The following is a 17729-nucleotide window of genomic DNA, read 5'->3' on the forward strand; positions in this document are numbered from 1 at the left end:
CCCACCCCCTGCCCAGTCCTGTCTATAAACTCCCCGACATGCGGCGCTCCCATCCTTCCAATTATGAAATCTGCACTCATTTGACATAGGAATGGTTTGCTTTGCTCGCCCTGTAACAAAGTGAGCTGTAACAGTCGTAGCTACTGTCGTTTGCTTCTTCCCAGCCAGTGGGCAGAACCCTGTGAGCCTGGGTTTCGTGCAGCCCCGGTGAGCTACGCCAGAGCATCCTAGGAACAGAAGCATGGATGCCAGTTTTTCCTTTTTTGCCCAGTGTGGTTACTAGAAATACAAACTACCGTTTGTCATCACCTTTAAAGAGAACATATTAATACTTTTTTTTCTTAAAGTAGCAAAGACATAATCTCAAATGAGACACTTTTATGTGGAAAACGCCAGGGAACTTTTCATTTCTCTGATTTTATGGCAGGTCCACGAGAACTGCTGTAGAACTGACTGGAGAAGCCACCTTTTGGAGCCATGTGGGTGTGACTTTAGAGGGAGGGGAGGGAGAGGAGAAACATTGATGGCCTAACCCTTTAATGTGTATTCTCCACTCAGTAAAATATTTCTTCTTTCTTCTTCTTCTTCTTCTTCTTCTTCTTCTTCTTCTTCTTCTTCTTCTTCTTCTTCTTCTTCTTCTTCTTCTTCTTCTTCTTCTTCTTCCCTCTTCTCCTTCTCCTTCTTTTCCTCCTCCTCCTCTTCCTCCTCCTCCTCCTCCTCCTCCTCCTCCTCCTCCTCCTCCTCCTCCTTCTCCTTTCTCTTTCCCTTCCCCTTCTCCTCCTTCCTTTTTGGGTTACATCCAGTGATGCTCAGAGGTTACTATTGGCTCTGCACTCATAAATTATCCCTGGCAGTGCTCCGGGGGCCATATAGGATGCAGGAGATTGGAACTGAGTTGGCTGCAGGCAAGGCAAGTGCCCTATTCACTGTACTATCACTCTGGCCCTGGGGAGTATCTTCTTGATAAGACTACTGAAAGCAGCCAATCACAAACTAAATGACAGTGCAGAGGGTTGGTTTGAAAGCTGAAAACCTGGAACAGGTCAGAGGCTCCTTCTCAGCACATCTGACCTACCTCTTTTCCCTTCCCCAGCATCTGGCTCAAGAAGAGTCTCTTCTTGAGTGGGTTCTTTTCTGATTGGTTCAGAGGCCTTCTAGTGCTTTAAGTTACATGCATGAGGCCTGGACCAGCCTCATAGGGTTTACAGAAGCACTGCCAGGGTGACCCAGGAGGTTCCTGAGCCTGCCCTGGTGACCCCTGGCATTGCAGGACCTGAGCGGCCCTGCATCCTCAGACCCTTACATGGAACCATCCAGCTCAGTTGACTGGACATCACTGGGAGTGACCCCTAAGCACTGCCTAGGAGGCCCACCATAGTCACATGCAAAACTTTATGAGAGATATTAGTTGGAAATAGACATACCTTTCAGGGGAGAGGGTTGGCCACACCCTGCTGTGCTCAGGGCTTATTCCTGGCTCTGTGCTCAAGGATCATGCCTGGGAGACTTGGGTGACCCTGTGTAGTACTGGGGACCTCAAAAGGCAAGTGTCTTTGTACTAGCTGTCCAGCCCATAAGGCCTTTTTTTTTTAATGTAGGAGTACTGCTGTTTATTCAGCCATTGATTAAGCTGATTGAATTGCACACGAACTCCACGTTACTTCTTTTTTTTTTTAATTGAATCACTGTGAGATACAGTTATAAAGCTTTCATGTCTGCCATAAGACCATTTTTATGGCTTTACTATTTGCCCTGAGCTATTACTCACACCAACTAATGTGTTCAGGCCGGGCTTGTCTGGTGACCTAACTCCCCGCAGGGTGAGGGACTTTGTGGTTATGAGAGCCCACTCAGGGGCTTCCTCCATGCAGAGACCTGACTTGTGACCTTTGGACTCCTGGCAGTCCGTTTCACTGAGAGCCTTCTCCCTAAACCTTTGCAAAATGGATTGTGGGAAGGCAGGAACCTGGGTAAGAGAGTGACCTCAGGCCACAAGCTGGGCCTGTGGCATGTGGGGGCTTGAGTGTCAAGAGTGGAAGATCTTCTTCAAGTCCAGGACAGACACCCCCCAGGGCCCAGGAGAGGGGAAAGGGGATACAGTGATTTCAAAGCCCACCTTGAGGGCCAGGCCTGCCCATTAAGGGATGAGCAGGAGACACAATAAGGGGGTGCTGTGTATCTTATGGCACCCAGGTTTTGAGGTTCTGCCAAGGTCTGGGGCCATGGGTCGGAGTGGGAGTGCATTTCTAGTCCACATGAGAACCATGGCAGGCTCCTTTCTTCTCTGCCCCCAAAGAAACCAGGTCTGAGACCTGTCCCACCCCTACCTGCTTTTTCAGAGAGCCCTGGTTGGGTTGCAGGGGGGACTGTCTCTCACTTCCGTACTCCTCCCCTGCCTTGTGTGAACGTTGTGGTCAACACACCACTCACTCCGCAGTGTCCTAGCTCTGGTGAGAGTGCTTGCTGCTTGAAATCTGGGTCCTTTCTGCTTCTTGCCTCTCTCCTAGTGAGTGCCCGGGCCTGAGCTGGTACCAGCCTCCTGCACAGGGTGAGTGAGACCCCAGGAACTGAGGTTTCCACCACCAGAACCAGCCTACCACGTGCCACTCTCTGGGTAGGTTGCAGGACTAAGTTCGGAGGTGGCAGAGAGGAAAATTCATATCAGCCCTGCTAGGAAGAGATGGGTGTGGGTGGGGGGAGGGGCTGGGATTTTCAACCCAACAGACCGAGCCTGGATCCCAATCCACCATGGGCTAAGCTGACTTAGAGGCATTGGTATAAAGGGGATCCCAAATGACCGCTAAGAGCTTCTGAGCTAGTTGATGAGCTGGAATCCTGGGAGCCTCAGAGAGAGAGGACACGGGCCGGGGTGTGTCTTGGAGAGATTTCTTCCCATGGGCCCCTGGCATCAGGAAGTTCTGGCTCCTGTTCTAGATGGCGGGGTGGAGTGTCTGGCAAAGACACTGAGAAAAACTAAGGCTGTCCAGGGCCTGCAGGATCTGCCTCTGTTTCCTAGCTGACCTGGGAGGTCCATGCACTCTAGCCCTCCTGGGATGTGCCACACGCCCACCACTTCCAGAACATTGAGCTTGTCTGTCCCTCTGCCCAGAATATTCTGCCAAATCACTGCCTTTCCGGCCCCTTTGTGTGGGTCCCGCCTTAGTCTAAGGAGAGGCCTTCCCTGGCCTCCTGATCTCAAGTGCCTGGTTGGGTGTATAGCACCCTGTGTCTCCTGAGTGACCAGCTTTAGGCTGGTGGTTCCTCAGGAGTCCATGATAGGGTCACATTCTTGTTTCTCATCTTGGTCTCCCCGACTCCATGGCTAACTTTGAAGATGGATTGTCCCTTTGCCCTAGCATACAGTAAGCACATGAATATGCTTGCACACACACATATACTTTTTTTAAAGAAAAAGTTGTTCACAATAATTTATTGCATTAAAAATTATAACACCAATCCCACCACCATTACACCTTCCCTCCATCATTATTTTTTTTTTTTTATGTAGGAGTACTGCTGTTTATACAGCCACTGATTAGCTGATTGAATTGGTCATGAACTTCACACACATATACTTTTAAAATCAATTTGTTTCCCCCTTCTCTCTAGTGATGTTGCTGCCGTGTCCGGGGTCTCACGCCTGCCCGGCCATGATGCTCACACACTGGATGGTGATGCTTGTGGGACATGTAGCCCTTCAGTCGTAGAGCTTGCCCATAAGGTGCCAGGGGTGCCACCCTGAGTTGTAATTAACACATTTGAGTGAATGAGCCTGTGTTTTTGAGCTGATGAGTGACAGATGGAGGAGACCCTGATTAGAGGCCCCAGGCTCTCCTGAGTTCCCTCTTCCTTGTCCCCTGGTGGGTGGGTGGGTGGGGGGTGTTGGGGAATGTTGCTGGGAGTCGTTGATCAGGATGTGTTGCTATCATGGATTCTCCCATGGCCTGGTCACTGGAGTTTCCTCTAGATTTTGCCAGGTTATTAAGAACAGTGAAGGGACAAGTTCTGAGCCCCCCTCCCCACCCCGCACCCCCCATGTCTGTGACTGCAGTTCTGTGCCAGCCTGGAGGAAGTAGCCCAGTTCATGTCCCACTCTGTCCCCACGGGCTAGAGCTGCACTCCAGGAGGCAGAGTCCTTCCAGCTGCCTAAGTTACAGCACAGACAGTGAAGCAGTGAAGGGGAGAGCAGGAGAGTATGGAGTAGAGAATCATACCGAGAATGCCTTTGGGAGACCCTTGGGGTTCCCCCCAGCTTTCTCAGCCCATCCCATGCCTAACTCAGGAGCTGATAGGCTCAGTGAGATCAAGAAGACAAGGGCTCAGGAATTCAGAAAATACTAACAAGTCCAACCACTCCCAGCTCCCAACTTTCAGTCAGTGTTGAGCCTTTTCCCATGAAAGAAACTCATCCATTCAGCCATCCATCTGTACATCCTTCTTTCCTTCCTTCCTTCCTTCCTTCCTTCCTTCCTTCCTTCCTTCCTTCCATTCTTCCTTCCATCCATCCATCCTTCCATCCACCAATTTATCCATCCATCCATCCATCCATCCACCCATCCATCCATCCAAGATTTGCTCTGTGACCATCTCTGTTCCCAGTTCAGGGCCTACAGGAGGGAACAGTACAGAGATGTCTGCCGTCTCAGACTCCCCGTCGGGTAGGAGATGCGGAGAGTCTTCAGACGTGGGCCTGTCGGTGCTGCTGTGTGCGGGTCTTCTGCCTCTCTATGGCTCCCATCTGGGTTGCTCACTGATTGTGCAACCCAGGCATCAGGGAACTTGCTCTGGAGGCCAGTGGGAGAAGGGCGGACCTGAGACTGGCTGCCCCTGACAGGAATGCCCCCTGCTCTGTCTCCCCAGCCGTGTGCCAGCCGCCCTGCCAAAACCGGGGCTCCTGCAGCCGGCCCCAGCTCTGCGTGTGCCGCTCCGGCTTCCGGGGAGCCCGCTGTGAGGAGGTCATTCCCGAGGAGGAATTCGACCCCCAGAACTCCAGGCCAGCACCCCGGCGCTCAGTGGAGAGCTCACCTCACGTGTGGAGGAGCAGCGTGTCGAGAGAGAGCCCTGAGGCCAGACGTGGACCGTCAGTGCCACAGCCACCACCAGCCAGGTAAGTGCTACCTCCCAGGGTCCCTGGCTCTGTCTGGCCCAAGGCTTGTCCTCCTGTCCTTCCTCAGTCCCTAAAGGTGAGCAGGGTGCGGGTGTCTTTGGCTGCTGGGAAGCAGCTGAGAAGGTCGTGTCAATGGCCAGGCGCTCCAGTCTCAAATGTCGCCATTTCCCGGGTAGGTGGTCTTGGCCAGGCCACTTCCTTCTTTGCTTCTTCAGCCTTGTGGTGGGGACAGCCGTGGTGACCCTCTCACAGCACTGCTGTGAGGATGAAGTCAGTTACCGTTAAAGAGTTGTGCCTGGCACCCAGAAAACGGTGGTCCTTCTCCATCTCTCTCTGCGTGTGGTCCCCTCTGCCAGACAGACCCCTCCATTCTCTCCGTACCCAGGGCTGCCTCTCCTTGGAGGAGAAGAGAAGGCACATGGAAGGAAAGGGGTGTAATTAAATAAAAAAGGGGCAAGGAGCATGCCACGGGCAGAGATTCCTGGCCTGTGTGCCAGCCACTTGGCCAGACTCTAACTCAGGACAGGAAATCTGAACTTTGTAAATGGGGCCATTGCTAGGGGGCTGTGTTTTCTTTTCTTTTTCTTTTTCTTTTTTTTTTTTTTTTTTTTTTTTGGTTTGGGGGTTTCTTATTTCCATTTACCGCCTGCTTTGGAACTTCTTTCTTAGGACATGTTGCGAACTTGCCTTGCCCAACTAAGGAAAAAGGATCGACTGTTCCAGGCTAGAGAAGCAGAGGCGGGTGGGGGAGGGAGAGGAAGGCAGGAAGGGGGCTGCAGGTCAGCCCCTCGGGCCCTGGGGTGAAGTTGGGGCACAGGGTCTTGGTGGGGGGGGGGGGGTTCCAGGTCACCAGAGCAAGCAATTTCCAAAGGCGTTCAGGAGCAGGAAGGCTGGAAGGATGAACTCAGTTTGAGGCCTAGATAGCTCCAAGGTCAAACTCAGAAGTGCCCACGCCAGTGGCCATAGCCTGGGGCTGCCAGGCGGGGGTGGGGGACTGAGGGGGTGGAGCTAAGCTGCCAGATGGCCTGGGGGTGGTCAGGACTGGGTGGGCCAGTGCCAGGCTAGACCTGAGCTATGTGCCTACTGGTCCTGGCTGTGTGGGTCCCTGGCAGAGGGCCTGACACGTGGATGGATACTTGGTGTGCCCTGCAGCGGTGCCAGCTCCAGGGCTAGCCAGGGCTGACGGGAAGCAGGGTCCTTCCTACTAGGCTTTCCCCGGGCTGACTGTAGACAGTTGGGGTGCTGTCATTGATGCCTGTGTTCCTCTCCAATGAGTGTTAAGTGCACTGGGGGCAGGGGGTGGGGTGTGAGGTCGGGGCGGTTGCCAGCACCTTACTGAGCTAGGTGACCTCCCTGCCTCATCTCTCCAGCCCGCCCCACTCCCCCTGCTCTTCAGGGTCCCATTTGCCTTCATCCCCAAACCTTCCCCCACCATCGCCTCCACCCAGTGACCTGACCCTGCGGGGCCCACTTGGCACACCTCCTCACGGGTCTGCACCCTGAGTGACCAGGAGGACGGCAATCCTGTCTCACACTCTTTGGTGGAGTCCCCACAGCTCGGTTCTGGCTCATAGGAAGTGAGGACGCGGTCGCTCAGGCCAAATGGAAGAGTTGGCCCGACGCGATCCCCCTCATCCCCGCCCCCCAGCCTGCGCCTGGAACTGCAAGGCGCCCCACACCCACACACTGCACCAAGTGCAGGATGAAGGGGGGTCCCAGGCTCCTCTCGGGAGCATGTGTCCCCGCGGGAACAGTCTGCTCCTTGACACCAGTCCATTCTTTACCAGCCCGTGGCTCCAGGAGCAGGCGCTGAGGCTGCCAGGGAAGGAAAATGGACCCAGTGAGCCCGAACACCCAGGGAAAGTTCCGCAGGGCCGCAGACTAGAGGCGCTGGAGGAGAACGGGGCAAGCTCTGGGCCTGTGGCAGGGCCTTCCTAGCTCGCTCGCACACAGACTACTGTGGGGCCTTTAATGAGCTGCAGTCTCGTCCTTTCTCTGCCCTGCGGCCTTCATGCCAGGCAGTCGGGGAGCGTCCGAGGGGCTGCATTTGGCCCAGCTGTGTGTTTAGCTTTGGGTCGCCAAATCCTGCCGGCCTTGGGGTCAGACGCTTCCTGTGCGCTTGGCCGGGTTCCCCAGGCCGCCGCTGGCCTGGCTCCTGCTAGCAACTTGGCCAGGTGTCGGTGGTGGCCAGACAGGGGTGACATGTTATGGGGATAGCCTAAGAGCGAGGGAGGAGGCGATACCAAATGTCCAGGGAGGGGCTACCCTGTGGGGAGGGATTGGGGGCAGAGGCCCCTCGCAGAGAGCAGGACCTGGGGGCCAGGAGACGTGGAAGGCGAGAGGGAGGTCTGGAGAGTGGGCCCACTGGCAGCTGGCCCGACCCACCAACCGAGCACCAGATGTGCATTGAAGCTGTCCAGCTGTGGTCTGGGCTGACTGTAGGGGCCTGGAGACTGCCCCCGCCCCCAGCCCCTGGTCTCAGGTTCTTCCCTGAGGCACGGGGCAGGGCCTCAGAGACCTGGTGATTAGCGCCTGGGCCCAGCAGCCCCAGGAGACACTTGGCATTAGTGCTTCTCCAACTGCAGCGGGAGGGAGCCAGCTGGGAACGTGTGTGTGAGCGTGTGTCTGTGTGTGTACGTGTGTGTGCATGTGCATGTGTGTGCGTGTGTGTGTGAGTGTGTGTACGTGTGCATGTGTGTGCGTGTGTGTGTGCGCATGTGTGTGAGTGTGTGTGCGTGTGTGTGCACATGTGTGTGAGTGTGTGTGCGCGTGTGTGTGCACACACATGCATGCATAAACCTTCCAGTCTGGGGTGGTCGTCTTCTCTGGGTTCCCTAGACCCCATCAGAGCAGTGAGTGTCAGAGGTTGGGCTTTGGTTCTAATCATCCTGGCTTGGAAGGTCTGGGTTTCCGGTCACCAGCCGTGTGCTTCTGTCCCCGGTCTGCTGGGTCAGTGATGTCCCCGAGAAAAGTTGCAGGGAGGAGTGAATGAATGAGCGCCCCCTCCCACCCCACCCCCACCCCCCCAACACACACACACACATCCCAGTCCTGTGCCTGGGATGAGCACAGGATCACAGCTCCATGGCTGTCAGCCGCCCGTCAGGGCTGAGCAAAGAACAGGCAGAAAACCGGGCTGCTTGTGTTGTGACTCAGCGTACATGTGTGCAAAGCTGTTCTGGGAACTGAGCCTCGGGGCAGCGTGAGCAGCAGATGCAGCACCCCAAGTGTCTGCTGTGGACCGGTGTCAGTGTGACACAGGGGTCAGAGGGGCTCCGACATTTCTCAGAATGAGAGGGGCCTCTGTGGGGGCGGCTCCTCAGTGGGGCTCTTGGGGGGCTCCGATGCAGGCTGGGCAGCAGGGCCCGGAGGACAGACAGAGGTGGCGGGTGTTGGGGAGTTGGGGCTCCCTGGCGGGAGTTCTCGGCAGGCTGTGTCCCCAGACAGCTGGGGCAACCTTCTCTGAACTGTGCCAGCCTCTCCCTCCGGGTCTCCTGCTCTCCTCTCTGCCCTCCCACCTCTCTGTCCACCGTATTTGCTTTCCATGGCTGCCAAATTGGAAAAAACTTGGGTTTTGGTTCCAATCACCCTGGCTTCCAGGTCTGGATTTCCGGTCAATCTACCGCACAGTCAGCAGCGTAGAATCACATACATATATTTTCCCAGTTTTGTAGGGGGAACTTTTGATGCAGATGCCTCTGAGTTAGAGTCAAGGTGTCAGTAAGTCTGAGTTCTTGGGGGCTCCTGAAGAAAAGGCTTCCTTGCTCATTCAAAATTCTTATCTTGAATCTCTCCTTCCCTACCCTCCCCCCTCCCCCACCTCTAGCTGGCTTTCCCTCACACATTCAGTTCCTTGTGGGCCAGGACATGGCTCTGATAGAGTGCAATCCTGGTGGCCTGAAGCCCTGGTTCTGTCTCTAGCACCGAAACCCAAACCAAATCAACAGAAATCAGTTCCCTGTAGCTGTGCCTCTAAGGTCCCTTTTGACTCGCTGGCTGCCATTTGAGGCCATTCCTAGAAACTGCCCGCGTTCCTTGGCTGGTGGCCACGTTCCTATCTGAAGCCTGCTTGGCTGGTGAACTCTCCTTGCTTTTCTTTGGGGAGGGAGGTGTCCTCTCAAAGGGTGCTTAGGAGACCTTGGGGTCCCTCCTGCGATTCTCAGGCAACTGGACTGGTAGTTCAGAGCTGCTGGTGCCTAGTGTCCTCAGAGTCACACCTGGAGTTCCTGTGGCCTTCCAGACCTGCCCCTGGAAATGCTCAGGGAACCATGTGGTGTGACCATCGAACTGGGGTAGGCTGCACGCTAGGCAAGTGCCTCAGCCCCTGGCTGTCTTTCCAGCCCTTTCCTTCTTCCCTTCCTCCCTTCCTCCCTCCCTCTTCCTTCCTTCCTTCCTTCCTTCCTTCTTTCCTTCATTCCTTTCTCCCTTCCTTCTCTCCTTTCTCCCTCCCTCCACTCTCTTTCTTTCTTTCTTTCTTTCTTTCTCTTTTTCTTTTTTCCTTCCTTCCTTCTTTCCTTCCTTCCTTCCTTCATTTTTTTCTTTTTTTCTTTCTTTGTCACACCTGGTGATGCTCAAGGGTCACTCCTGGCTCTGCACTCAGAAATTACTTCTGGCAGTGCTCAGGTGACCATATGGGATGTCGGGGATGAAACTCAGCCAATCGCATGCAAGGCAAGTGACTTACAGGGCTGGATTTTCCTGTAAACTCAGAGGAAACTCTCCTGGCATCTGATGGGTCCCTGTAATCCTTGGTGTCCTTTGGCTTATAACTACATCACCCATCCCTGCCTCTGTAGTCACATAACGTGTGTGTGCATGTGTGAATGTGTGTATGTGTGTGTGTGTGTGTGTGTGTGTGTTTGTGCGCGCGCGCGCACTTGCCAGGTAATCTTAGACACCAGTCACTGGATTTATGACCTTATCTCTGCCTAAGTACTCACATCTGCAAGATCCTATTTCCAAATAACTTCACCTTCATAGGTCCTTGGGGGAGAAGAGGGTTAGAACTTCTATTTGGGGGGTACACAGTCCAACCCCCCCTCAGACTTTCTTCCAGATACTCTCATGACTGGATCCCTGTCTCCCTTCAGAGTCCCCTTCCGCTGCCCGCGTTCACGTGGTTTGAGACTGCATTCATTGCCCGCATATCCAGCCTTCCCATGCCGACATCTTGGCAGAGTGCTCACACTCACACACAGTTTCCTTAGTGTTTGGTTTAGAGTTTTTCTAACCCCAGTGCAAAGTCGAGTCTAGCGGGGCCTGGGCTTCTGTGGATTCTCTGCTGATGAATGTTCAGCGCCTGGCATGTGGCTGACAAGAGTGGAGTTGAAGGAAGGCGGGGCTTGTTGTCACTGACAGGAAGGACACAGAGGGCAGCCTTGTTCCTGCTCAAATAGTCCAGTGGGGACCCTGTCCTCAGCCGGCCTCTCTGGTCTTCTGTCTGTGGGGAGCAGGTCAAGGTGAGGATGCACGGCACAGCTCCTGCCGGAGATGCAGTCTGGCTGGTAAAAGCCAGGGTGGGCCTGGGGTGCTCTGGACTCTCCCTGCTGCCTCTCCCTCGCCTACCCCCCACCCCACCCCATGCCAGTTCTCTCACCCTGTGCTGGGACAATGGGGTCACATGTTTCATTTCATCCCCGGACCTCCTCATGGGAAACTCTGCCCCCCACTCCCTGGTCTTCGTCACTCTGGGGAGACAGGACAACCTCTCAGGAGCTTCCTGTCCCAAGAGCCACACTAGAGGGGACACCCTGAGTCCCGTGGAGGGGGTGAGCAAAGTCAGCAGGCAGCTGACACAACAGGAGGGATTGTCCCAGGAAACCTGACTTGGAAAGGAGATAACTGCGGAACGCAGGAAAGAGGGTCCGAGTTGGGTTGGGGTGCCGGGCTTTGGAGTCAGGCAGATTTTCAGTGCTGGTACCTGACTGGCTAGTTGCTCAGTAACTTCACCGCATTGCAACTTGAATTCTTTGAGCTGAAAGCTGAGACCCATTTTGGAGGCGAGTGAGAGAATTCAGTGCAACAATGCATGTGGAGTGATTGGCAGGTGTCAGGCACACGCTGGGTCCAATAAAGAAACTCACAGTCTTTTTCTCTACCAGTCTAGGGCGAATCAGTATAAGACTTTCTCTTCCTTCTTTCTCTTCCTTCCCTTATCATCCAGGAGGTCCTTTTCCCCATCGCATTGTCTGGGCTCACAGATGGGGAAACCAAGGCAGGACATGGTTTAAGGGCATTGTCCTAGGCATACGGGCGATCATGACTCTGGACCATCTGAAGGCTGCAGGGGCCCTCTGAGCCAGTCTCTGGCTCCAGACACCCCCTCTCACCTGCTCTGTCCTCTGCGACTGTGTTCCTTTGGCTCATGCCTTTGAACCAGGACCCGTTGCTTCTCCCCCCTCCAACTTCACACCCCATAGGTCCCAGATGGTTCTACAATGCAGTTTAGGACAAGATGAGGGACTAACACGAGCCAGGGCCTGTGGGAAAGTCTCGTGGCCTCTCCGAACCTCAGTTTCCCTCGTAATGAACCAGAGGGATGGTGACTCATCTCTCAGGCCTGAGGGAAAGGTCACAGATCCGGACCTCCAGGATCGCATCCCATCCCTGGGTTGTGGCAAGGAGACGTGACGTCCTGGCCCAGGGGGGTCCTTGGCTATCCCTCTCATGCTGTGTCACCATCCTCAGCATGATGGCAGAGCCTCCCTGCTGGCTTGGCTGAGCCCCACATCCTGAGTCATGCCTCCGGCACCTTGGGTGGTTGCCGGCCTGTCTCTCCTTTCTTTTTGGTTTCAGCTTTATTTTTTCAGATCTGTTTTCCTAAATCTGAACCCTATCCTTGCCTCCTACTTTTTTTTTTCTGGAATTCCCCAACCCTTACTATTTAATTTTTTTTTCTGTGCCCAGTATTGAACCCAAATCTCATGCATGCAAGGCCAACACTTCCCCAAGGAGCCAATTCTTCATCCCTGAAAAGACTTAAGACCAGGAGACACGATCTTGTTTCCAAGCTGAGCCACTAAAATTAGACTCTGACCTTGAACTTGCCGCATACCTTCACAAGCCTTGCTATTCCCGTCTGTGAATAGAAAGGACAGTTCTTGCCTCACTGGGGTGTGATGAGGCTCACCTGGAACAAGGTTTGGGTGAGACCGGGAGCTGCGGGGTGTCTGGTCTGTGGTTCTTTAGTAGCCTTTGCCTTTCTGTCCACTATGACCCCTTTCCTTTTTTTTTTTTTTTGGTCTTAGTTGCAGTTTATTCCATTCCCATCTCCATTCTCCTCTGATTCTCCTCCTGCTTCTTCCTTCCCCATGCGACTTTATTCTCCTCCATCCCCCTTCATTCTCCTTCTGGCTCTGGGATCTAGATCCCCTTTCTCCTTCTCCTTCTGAAGTCTGGATCCTGATCCCTTTCTCCTTCTCCTTCTCTGGAGTCTTGATTCTGATCCCCAGCCCACTCTTACAGTACAGTTAAATCCCAAAGCATGAGGGGTTGGGGTTTACACATAAGTGTGGTCACAGTCAATAGGGGTAAAGTTCTTTCCCTCAGGGAAAGCAGCCGCTTCTAGGACAGATACTCTCTCCGTGGGACGACCCACTCTAGAACGGAATCCCTAGGTTTGTTTCTCCTCTCCTTGTCCAGCAAACATATAAGCATACATAATATAAATCATTTTGTATGGATACAGTAAGAAATATCTTAAGCTTATAGAATTGCTCTCCTAGGACCATCTCAATCTCAGACTACAGTGTTCAGGCTAGATAGTCTTTCCTATCCCTAGCAGGGTCCTAGTCTCATCATTACTTTTGGATCATGACAGCATTTGTATGACCCCTTTCTAAAGGTATTGACCTTAGGGCTCTTGTTCACCCTTGGACACACCTCGGGGGTCTCACCTTGCAGTGTCTGCAGGGACGGCAGCCCCAACCTAGGCAGCTGTGTTGGGGATCCTGGGTCTGGCTTCTGCTCGGGAGGGAGATGCTCCCACCTTCCTTTTATTTAAGATTATAAACTCCTCATTGAGGGTCCCCCTCCCCTGCACCTGACTCATTCTTTATTTCCACCATACTCTTTCTTTTCCACATTCTTTCTTTTTTTAGAGGCCACATCCAGCAGTGTTCAGGGCTAACACCTGGCTCTGTGCTCAGGGGTCTCTCCTGATGGTGCTTGGGGATCATATGGGGAACCAGGGATCGAACTGGGGTCAGCCGTGTGCTAGGCAAGCGCCCTACTCTCCATTCTATCGCTCTGGTACCTCTTTTCCACTTTCTAAGTTGAGAAACCATTTACTTATTTGTTCTGCCCATGGTCGTCTCATGTCTCCAGCTGCTGTATAAGCTGGTCAGGGCTGGGGTCCTTTTATTTTTTAATTTTTAAAATTTTATAAAGTAAATCACAATTTTGGTTACATTTAATATTCGAACACCAATCCCACCACCATTATAAACCTTCCCACCATCATATTTCAGATGCTTCCATCCTGAACCCCAACCTCTGCACCAAGGCAGAACCGAAATCAATTATTTTGTATTGTTTGTTATGAAAAACCGTTGAAAATGCTACAAAAAGTTTCCTTAGAGGAAAGAGTGTGAAGATTGTCGTATTTCACCCAAGGGTCATTAAGCCTTTCTATAAGAGATCACTAACATGTTGTTAAAGGTTGAGCCTTGTGTGCTTACACACACACACACACACACACATGTGTGTGTGTGTGTGTGTGTGTATCTGTAAAAAAAGCTTCCTTCTAAGATTGGTTGCCTCTTACTTTAAACCCCATCAAATGTGGTGCGGTACTCTTGGAGTATGGGTGGTGTGAGGTATGAATTGTTGCTTGGTCCAGGAATATGTTCACTCATGGGTGAGACACGGCTTGAGCATTTGCAGATTGGCCGTGAGCATGGCGGTGGTTGAGTTCTGGAGGTTTTTGGCTGCCGGGACTGGGTCCCTTGGAGGGGTCTCACCCATTCCGCTCTGGGGAGTGGGGTCCTTTTTTGTCCCCTAACATAGCCCTGGTGCCCAGAACTCCTCCCCGGGTGCCGTCTGTGCTCAGTGAGGAAATGCCCTCACAGTGACAGTCCTGTTGACATCCTACTGCCCCGAGCAGAGAGGAAGGATGTGCTTAGTCTGAGAAACAGACACTCGGCATGTCCCAAGCAGCTCCTTGACCTGGAAGGGGCCTTTCAACTCTCCCAGGAGCTGGGAATCTGCTGTGCCCCTAGGCACTGGGGGTGGTACCAGGCTTCTCCCTAAGGCTGATGGCGGTGGGGTGAGCACAGGGCTATGCGCCCCCTCAAGAATTCCAGGAGCCTGGCCAGGACGGGGGCAGCATTTGAGGGCTCTCCCAGTTTCTCCCACACCTTGGCCCTTAGGAGAAACCCAGGAGCCCTTTTCCCTGGGTTGTGAGTGTGGAAGAGGAAACACCTCAAAGGGGCCTTCAGCTGGGGGCTTCTCCCATAGCCCTCACCCATCTCCCCACTGTTTTCAGGGGCTTCTGGAGGTGCAGGGGGCCCCTAATGAGGTTTGTGGAGAGTCTCTTTGGTTTGTGGCAAAGGCTCTTTGGAGCGGCTGGGTGGTCTGCAACTTCCTGCTGCCCAGGAGAGAAGGCAGACAGGCTGGACCTTTCCCAGTGGGCCTGACCTGGGACCCCAGGGGAGAGGCTGGCATGTCCGTCCTGATCTCTGGGGAAGGACCCCTGGAATTGTTCTGTGTGCTGTCTCTGTCCATCCCAGGCTTTCCTGCTGGGAGGAAAGGTCCTGCGTTTCCCTCCCTCCCTTGCATCTTGCTTCGGAGTAGTCCTTTCTAGCTGGGTGGGCTGCTGAGACACACCCCACCCACCTGCTTTCCTAAGACCCTCCACTCGAGGCTGGGGCAGGGTGCTGGCTGGCCTCTGGGTGCCTGGTTGTGAATAACAGAGAGTCAGGTTCTTAGCAGGCGCTTGGCAGGACGCAGAGGCTGTGAGGAAGATGGGGGCTCGTGTTCCCCTCCCCAATGTGGTCGAACCTGCCTTTCTCCTCCTTCCTCTTCGCTTGTTCAGCCCAGACTCCTCATCGTGGCGAGGATGCCAGGCTCAGGCTTCTGCATGCTCAGGGCAGAGGAGCCTGGGGTCTTCCGACACTTCTGCATCCCCCTTCCCCCCCACCCCAGCACAAATGTAGGCCAAGGGGCAGGTTCAAGGGAGAGGGATATCTCCCTGGCAGGATGCTGCTGCCTGACACCCTCCGCGTATGTGAGCTGCAGACCAGCGCCCCTCATCTCTGCCTCCCTTTCCCAGGATTCTTCCAGCTGAGGCGTCACAGACTCCTTCCCTTAGCTTCGGTTCCAGAGAGGGACTGGCCCATCCTGGCCTGCCCCCTCCCACCTTCCCAGCTTTGACATTCCTGCCTGCCCTATGCCTGTTGCATTAGATGGAGACAGCACTTGGCCTCCTGCTCCTGCTCGTGTGTCACCAGCATCTGTGCACTGCTGGCAGTGGTGTCCTTATCAACAGACATTTGGGTCCCTGTCGCCAGCATCTGGGTCCCTGTCACCAGCATCTGTGTCCTTATCAACAGCATCTGCTATCACTATCACTAGAGTCTGTGTCTCTATCACCAGCCTCTGTGTCCCTGTCACCAGTGTCTGTGTCCCTATCAACAGTATCTGTGTCACTATCACCAGCATCTTTTCTGTGTCACAAATGTTCGAGTCCCTGCTATTTCCGGCATCTGTGTCCATATCACAGCTGTCTTCTCCCTGCTCCTCTCCGTGTCCTTCCCACAGCCAGGCCACTAGCTTGCGCCTGTGGATGTGAACATTACACAAACGTCCTTGGGCCAACACCATACTCCAGTGGGCTGAACTTCCCTGGCCCCGGCTCAGAGCTGTCCCTGTCCCTGGCTGACCCCAGCCTGACCCCCTGGTCTGGAGTTGTGGCTCAGGGTCAGTGTTTGGGTTAGGAGTGGATGGGACAGGGCTGATGGTTCTGGTGGCATTGGTTTCACAACAGGGGGTGACTGGGGGTGGCAGAGACATAACTTTAGTCTCATTAGGCTGAGGTTTTAACTGAAGCTTGTGATTAGGGTTGAGTTAGGGTTTACGCTACAGTACAATTTTGGATGGTGGCTTTTTTGGAGTGGGGTATCCAAGCTATATTTTATAGTATTTTAAACATATTTATGGAACCATTTTGACTTGGCCAGTCCTGCTGTGCAAAGCATTTTATAAGCTATCCCTAACTTAGTTCTGGGGACAGTACAGACAGTGATGAACTGTGGGCCCTGGACCAGATCTTATTTTCTTTTGGTGGGGGGGGGGGGACTCACTGGCAGTGCTCCAAGAACCACAGGGGAGCAGGGACCAAGCCAGGGTTGGCTACATGCAGAGCGTGTGCCTTCACCTCTGCACGACTCTCCTCCCCCAGACCTCACCTATGCTTTGCTGCTGGGCAAGTCTCTCACCTCCCCGAGTCTGGGTGTGAGACAGCGATGCCAGTAGGGATGCAGAGTTGTGATGGGAAGAAGGTGAGAGAAAACGGAGAACCCGGGGGGCTGCCTCACAGGAACTCAGTACTCAATGGCGAAGACTCTTAGAGGATCCATCACCACGCAGGCCCTCAGCCGGAAACAGGCCACACTCATGGGGATGCTTTGATCAATGGTCTCTTTGCAAAGGCCAAACAGGCCAGACAAAGGAGTTGGTGTGCCGGGGGGGGGGGGGGGGGGGGGGGGCTGTGAGCCCAGCAGGGGAGAAACCCTGGCCCACCACAACTGAAGGGGCTTGTGATCGCTGGTTCCCAGACGGTGTGCGGGGACCAGGATGCCGCCACCCAGAGTGTCCCATCAGAATGGAAGCAGGGAACTGACCTTCACTCCCTCTCCTATGTGTATCCCATGGGTGCTGAGTGGAGCCAGAAGGCAGGGCCAGGGGAGCCTTCCAGAGCCCAGCATGCGGAGGAGATGGGCCTGGAGGGGCAAGCATGCACATGAGCGGGTCCTCATAAGAAGCCCATGCAGGGAATATTCCTGTGCCCCCATCCCTCCCACAAGGAGCAAACCAAGGGAAAGGGCAGTCCCAGGATTCCAGCCCAGTTCTGCTCAGGCCTCTGGAATCCAAAAAACACTCGCAGTCATTTTGCTAAAGGGTCCTGAAGAGCAGGTGAGCTCAGGCTGAAGCCCTTGAACAGATGGGGAGTTGGGGGGTGGGGGTGGGCGTGAAGAGCACTGAACCAGGCAAGCCTCGGGCGACTCTTCAGGAAAATGCAGAAACCTGGGCAGAACTGGAGACAGAGTTCCCCACCCGTGGCTGGAGAGGGAGGCAGCATTTTGGGGATGAGTGAAAACACAAATGTGTGCAGTTTCCAGTACCGCGTTCAAACTGCAAAAGTAACAGCAGGCATTTCAGGTGCTGGCGCCCCTGCCTCCTGCCTGCACTGGATGAGTCCTCCAGGGGCTCAGATGTTTTGTTGTTAGAGAAGAAAAGGGACAGGGAGGGCTGAAGAAGCAGGAGAGACAGACAGACTCGAGAGAGTTGAGAGAGACTCCGAGAACATCTCTCAGAAACCACGATGGAGATATTTCAGGGACTGTGAATTATGAATTCTCCTTCTAAGTTGAAGGTTTCCACGTACTTATCAGGTTTCTCCAGA

The 17729-nt window shown here is 54.0% G+C and overlaps 1 protein-coding gene across 1 annotated transcript in view; it reads left to right on the forward strand.

Annotated features, from left to right (window-relative positions):
- The window catches only part of LTBP2 (latent transforming growth factor beta binding protein 2), a 98551-nt gene that overhangs the window by 23902 nt on the left and 56920 nt on the right, over positions 1 to 17729 (forward strand). Inside the window, exon 5 of the mRNA XM_056133339.1 lies at positions 4861 to 5107. Coding sequence (XP_055989314.1) covers positions 4861 to 5107 — 247 coding nt within the window. The remainder of the gene's footprint in view (positions 1 to 4860; positions 5108 to 17729) is intronic.

The sequence above is a fragment of the Sorex fumeus genome, unplaced genomic scaffold, assembly GCF_029834395.1.
Source record: "Sorex fumeus unplaced genomic scaffold, SorFum_2.1 ptg000098l, whole genome shotgun sequence".
Lineage (NCBI taxonomy): Eukaryota > Metazoa > Chordata > Mammalia > Eulipotyphla > Soricidae > Sorex > Sorex fumeus.